This window comes from Thermobia domestica, chromosome 1 (assembly GCF_964235325.1).
Source record: "Thermobia domestica chromosome 1, izTheDome1.hap1.1, whole genome shotgun sequence".
NCBI classification, from domain to species: domain Eukaryota; kingdom Metazoa; phylum Arthropoda; class Insecta; order Zygentoma; family Lepismatidae; genus Thermobia; species Thermobia domestica.
Window position 1 is genome coordinate 164,114,221 of NC_137454.1, and position 6,581 is coordinate 164,120,801.

General features: G+C 34.0%; 1 protein-coding gene across 2 annotated transcripts in view; it reads left to right on the top strand.

Moving 5' to 3' along the window:
* Positions 1-6,257, top strand: part of LOC145690574 (myrosinase 1-like) — a 52,396-nt gene extending 46,139 nt beyond the window's left edge. For both annotated transcript variants that reach the window (XM_081765602.1, XM_081765608.1), the window contains exons 10-12: positions 409-543; positions 3,087-3,193; positions 5,180-6,257. In XM_081765602.1, the coding sequence (XP_081621728.1) occupies positions 409-543; positions 3,087-3,193; positions 5,180-5,378 (441 nt within the window). In that variant the 3' untranslated portion in view covers positions 5,379-6,257. The remainder of the gene's footprint in view (positions 1-408; positions 544-3,086; positions 3,194-5,179) is intronic.
* Positions 6,258-6,581: the final 324 nt, after the last annotated feature.

Sequence of the window (6,581 nt, forward strand, 5' to 3'; positions counted from 1 at the left end):
CTGGCGCATGTTGTTTATAATAAATAAATAAATAGCTCATCTTGATTTACTGCGTTAGTGTTCTTATTATCATCGATATCATTTCAATGGGCACTTCTACCTTCTTCAGTCGGTGAATCTTCGTGCAACTATAATTCCCGCTCTTAGAAACAGTAAATTTTAAGGTGAGCTATCTATTTAAAATGAAACATGGTCTATATCGACATATACAGTATAATTTAAATACAAAAATTAACATATATTTCTACTGTTCATCATAGAGCAATAAAAAGAAGATTTTACGAGTCATTAGTGTGTGTATATATAAAGTAAAGTGTGGAGAAAAATCAGAAATAAACATTATTTGTAAAAATTTCGTATTTTCATGAACCTAATATAATGTTCTAATCTCTTTATGTTTGAAAATAGGTTGTTCCGTGGGGTTTGAGACTGCTCCTAAACTGGATTAAGGACAAATATGGAAATCCGCCAGTCATCATAACAGAGAATGGATTCAGTGATACTGGAGAAATTATGGATCTCGGTAGAGTTCAATACTACAAGGTAACTTGATTGTAAATTAATCAAAATTCTGTTTACAAACGTTGCAAAAATATATTTACTAATTTTATATGTATATTTATGTACAAGTAGTTAAAAAAACTGTGAGATTCGCTTACAACTGCTTGATTGAATGTTCTAGGTAAGATACCAGCAATGTTGAAACATTGTTCAAAACTTCTTCGGAATAACTTTACGAGATTTTTGTATCATATACTTATAGATTTTGAGGTTCTTGAAGCTATGTGATATTAAAATATTTCTTACTAAGAAGTATAATATTGTTAAATATAACAACTACATTATGTGGTAAACAGTAAGAAACTATTCAATGGAAATATAATAAAATCACATTTTAGCTATTATTATTGCAAAGGAATATTAATTAAAGGAGTTATATTAAAACCTACAAATATGTTTGTTCTATAGACGTTCAAACGAAAATACATTGATGTTGCCTCTATTATTATAATAATAATACCACATTTAAAAACTTTAAATAGGAAAAAAGGTACAGAAGAGTATTTTTAATAGGACTATGTACAGTAAAGGACACTTCTGGATGGTACACCCATATGGAGATTTACGGCAAAAGTGTACCATCCAGAAGTGTCCCTTACTGTACCAAATATAACAATGTTTACTTTATCTTTTATTATTATTATTTTCAAAATTTTACATTTTATTAATGTATTTTAACGTTTTTTAAAATAAATATTCAGAATGTTTTCTGCAAATAAGGCAGCGATAATTTACCGCCTTAGTTTGGTCTAATTACAAAATATCCAGCGTATCTTTTCTAGTCTGAACGAGACTTATACTTCATTCGACTTTCCTATTCTTTGGCGACAACAAGCAACGTTTGGTTTCATTCAGATACGGAAAAAATAAGTAAATTCACATAGAAATATGAGTATACAGTGGTGCTATTCATCCGGTTCGCACTGGTTCGTTAGAACCGGTTGTTAAAATATTTCCAGTTCGCAGAACAGTTTGTTATACCTAGACATAATAAAAGGGTTTATTTCTTAATTTGAAATGCTCAGATATCAAGAATAATATACATAATCAACAATTGTTGATCCATTGCTGGATTAAGATTTTTCCAATACATTAGACTCTCTCTAATCCGGCCATTCCTGTCACATATGGGGGCCGGATTATTGAGTGTCTGACATTTATTTGATTTATTTATTTATCTTGTTTTTTATTTATTTTGAAAATATAGGGGATATAATACTGTACTTTTATTAAATCGAAGAATATAATTTTGAAACATAGAGGATATACTTTATTAAATCCAAATATACATTAATTTTCAAAGAAAACTTAGTCCTTGAGTAGTATCACTTATTATAAAACATGTTACTAATTTTTAACTGTCGCAATGATGATACGCGAAGGTGGCATGCTTTATCACGCAACCGAACTGTAAAGAATGCTACAATTTCGAATATTCACGGTATATAAAGCATTGTTTAACTAAACATTGTTGCGCATGCGCACGATAACTGAGGAAATGGCGCTGTGGAGGATAAGTGTTGGGGAGCTTTGCTCTCACTATTTTTCTTAAAATTTTACTGTTAACAATTTGTACTTTTAACAATTTAAATGTTCGTTACAATTTTCATACACTGTGTTACATTTTCCATGAGGACATGCGCCGCTTCTCCCTTTTACTTACAGTGACAGTATGAACAACATATTTACTTAAAACAGACAATTTCGGCCATCTTGGCACGTGCCATTTTCGTACATATATTTATTTAAGACAATGTTAGAGACATAGCCGACCAGGCTGTTAGAGCTCCGGCTTATAAATATAATAATACCTCGCAAGAGGTTTAAGACAAGATAATTCATTGTGCACGTGTTTTTGGTTGGATGTGCGCCGGATTACTGAGAGTCCGGACTACTGAGGGCCGGATTATTGAGAGTCTAGTGTGTATATATATATACAGTAGAGCGTCGATTATCCGAAGTAATTGGGGGACATGGGTGTTCGGAAAACTGGTTTATTCGGATAATCGAACTGTACATGTTTATTTGCCATGCGCGGAGCGGCACGCCTCAACTCTAAGCTGGCGCAGCTGTTGCTGTGAACAGCTTTGATACTGCCGTTACTTCTACAGCCAGTGCCAAACCGACAGAAGTGTGCTGATTGTTGAAACACAGCGACTGGCGGCTTGGCCGGTCAGCAGCGCCTTATGAAGGCCCCATTAGAAGCAATGTTCCAATGATGGCTCAGTGCGGCGACTACTGTGGGAAACTTGGTTTGGGAGTGAGGGGGATGATGGACGGTAGGGTGGGAGAGTAACAGGTGCGAGCGAGTACACAGTTCGGTTAAGCGGTCGTTCGGTTGACCGACGTTCGGATAATCGACGCTCTACTGTACAGAACTGGTTGTTAAAAATTAGAATAACACCACTGTGACTACATATATAAGAATACGAAAATGAAGATAATACATGGATGATAAACAATATAGACTGATGTTCTTTTTGCTTCATGGTTTTAAAACATTTCATTAACTTTTCTTCTTCCAGTCATTCCTAAACAACTGTTTGAAAGCAATAAAACTGGATGGCTGCAATGTGTTTGGCTACACAGCATGGAGTTTAATGGATAATTTTGAATGGGCTATCGGCTATACGTAAGTTACTGATATATTTCTTTTCGACACTTTCTTTCTTGCTTGCTTGCTTTTTATAAACAGAGAAAAAAAGTAAATGAATATTGTGCATTCAAGAATTCATTAAGGAATTCATAATTGTCTCATAAATAAAATATTTTATTCTCTAATGTCTTTAACAGAAGTATATCATATCACTGGGGTCTCTGGCATGTAAAATTTGGGAGGCATCAAAGAAAGTGATTTAAATTTACTACCTAGCCCAACCTGTTTATTATCTTGAATTTCATTTTTTACCTTTCTGCTTACCTTCACGGACCCTCTGAGGTATATCAAGAACTCTTGTTATAATCGTTTCAAAGCCTGAATATTATATTCCAAATAAATATAATAATTATTATATGTTATTCTGTCGTTAGTAAATAAATTAACTTAGAATAAAATATTGAATATTTTTCACTTCAAAATATTGGGAAACACACCCCCTCGTCTCCCCGCCAGAGACGCCCGTGTATCATATCATTTTCCAGATTAAACAATTTTCCACATGAACAATTTATAAATGTTTTTAAATAATCTTAAGTCATTAAATTTAGATATTTTTGTAATTTGGACATATTGTTTTTAAATAATGCATGCCGTTACAACCCAAACAACAGGCAGGTGTATACGTCATGATCTATCGTAAATATAAGGTGAAACTGGCCCAAAATATAGTTAGGTAAGTGAACTATTTAACATGGAGGCTACTACTCCACCAATACATTGTCAATTTTTAGTGGCGGTGACAATGGGTGCTCAACAATATCTGTTACATAAATTGTTGCTGTATGAGTTTGAACTCGGGTATATCACTGCAGCAGCAAATCAAAAAATATTTGTCATGTGAAAGGGAAGATGCAGTGAACCACAGCACAACAACACAGAACACAGATAAGGCAAGTTTGGCCGTTTCAGAGTAACAGGTTCTGGGTCATACGACACGCCATTGAGCAAAATTAATTCGCCAGCACACGACAATTGTCAAACTACCTAACTCGTTACGTTCCAGCTCACTGTAGTGCATCATCTTCATGAAGACGGGAAAAGTCATCAGAAGCTGCCGCACTGTGCCACATGAGTTGACTCCAACATAGGACTACAGGAGAGTGGATATGTGCCGATAGCTGCTGCAAAGTCTAGGTGATGGGGCTTACTGAAATGGATTGTCACATGTGTGTTTTTCCGAAATCCGAATTTGCACAAACTATGGTTGAGCAGGAACCAACTTCCAGAACCGATCATGAAACAGAGTCATTTCGAGCATAAAATCGTTAGGTATGTAATGGAACTATCAGAATGTAATTCACTTCGTGTTTATTCCTAACGTTCGCAACATAATACCAAGCTTTATTCCGAACAGTTGGAGCGGATGTATTCTGCACTACGTCAAAACCGAAAGCACACTCTGCTGCAACAGGATATCGCAAAACCACACTCCGCTCGGAAAATACAACAAAGCTGCAGGAACTTAATGGCATCGAACTAATGCCAAGGTCGACGCATAGTTCTGACCTTGCCCCTTCGAATTACTCCTGTTTCGGTCCATGGTGCACTTCCTAAAAACGCGATGTTTCACTAACCAGCAGGAAGTGGGAACAGCAGTGACTAACTTGTTTGCCTCTAAAGGACAAAACGTGAAATCGAGGAACTGGCAGTCCTAAATGAGGATGCTAACAGTCCTAAATGAGGGGTTGTGCTTTGAATGTTAACCTGATTTCAGTGTTTATTTCATTGATACATTGTTAACCTGATTTCATTGATACAGGTATATGAGGACAAAGCATCTTATTTATAACAAGAAGAATTTCTCGTTCGATAATTCCATGTCGTGAGTGTTGATAATGAATAGCGTTGTGTTCGTAGGTTTCTATGTTTTCTCACAACTTACATTAAAACTAAAACATTCAATTTGATTTTCATGTGATAAATACGTAATTTCATGATTTTTTTCCCGTTTCTTTCCAGAGTGGCTTTTGGTTTGTATCATGTTGATTTTAATAATCCTGATAGGCCTCGCACAGAGAAGGAGTCTGCTCGTTTCTACCGTGAAGTCATCAAAAACAATGGCTTTGTGAAGACAGAGAAGACTGCACAAGAATGGACTTGCGCCAAAATTGAAAACACTACAGAAGGGATCATCAAGGAATCTGTTGGTCGAGAATAATGGATTTCTTCAACAACCGAAAGTAGTAGAAAGAAATCCGAAGAGAAAAAGTGCATAAAGAATCACACTGTGCAAAGTAATCGTGAAACATATATAGTGATTCGAAGAGAACAAACAAACTAGTCATCCACTAAGCAACATAGAGTAGTGCAGTAGAATCACAGACGGAATAAAATACTTCAAAAGAAGAAGCATTTAGATTTCTTTATAAGTCAAGTGACTCTATAAAGCACTGAAAAGGGGGAGTATAACCTGATATCAACGTTTGCAGAATATTTTGTACAAACGCTGAAAAAAAATGCACTGGCTATTTATTCTCTGAACATCATAAACCACAAATGTATTAGTCAGGCTGTACTTTCACATTGAATTAATAATGTAGATTTAAACTTTTTGTTCTAAGTATATTTTTAGACATTACTTGTTGAATTCATTGTGTAACATTGCTATTATTAAAGTTCGGAAAATATGAAATAAATGAATTAAACAATCAAAATAATAATAAAAAAATATGTATAAGAAGAGACACATGATGCAGAAGTAATTACGAGAAATTCTCTAGATAGACTTAACTTTTGTGTATAACTATAGGGCCTACATACTTTTTGAAAGTAAGCTATAACTACTTATGTACATGTTAAAACTATGAATGTGTAACTAGTATTCATGATAAGCATTCCTTGTAGAAAGCCACTTTCATGTGAAAAACCTTTGCTTTGACTATATATATAATGAATAGAAGTGACGAGCAAATCAGATATTTGCATTATGTAAGTGAATTAATTCATTTAATGTATTATAGTGTAATATTATTGTATATACTTTAGAAATAAAATTTATATACATACTTATGAATAAAAAGAGTTATTTTGAATTATTGCATTTCCATACAATACCACATAAAAAAATGTTTTTTAAAAAAAGAAAAATCCGTCATTGAACTGGTAGACGACTTGAACATCGTTCTGTAATGCGCTCCTATTCCTTATTACTGCATTACAATATGTCATTATTTTGTTTATTAATTCATTTGTTTTACTTTTGTAAAGTTTATCTATTTTATTCTAAAAAAAAAAGCCTGAAGCTGTACAAAATTCCGTGACTGACCAAAGTTCCGTGACCAATACCTTGTTCTATACCTTAAATGTCGAATGAAAGAAGAAAAAGTTTTTAAGTATTCTAATTTAGATCGAAATGATATTT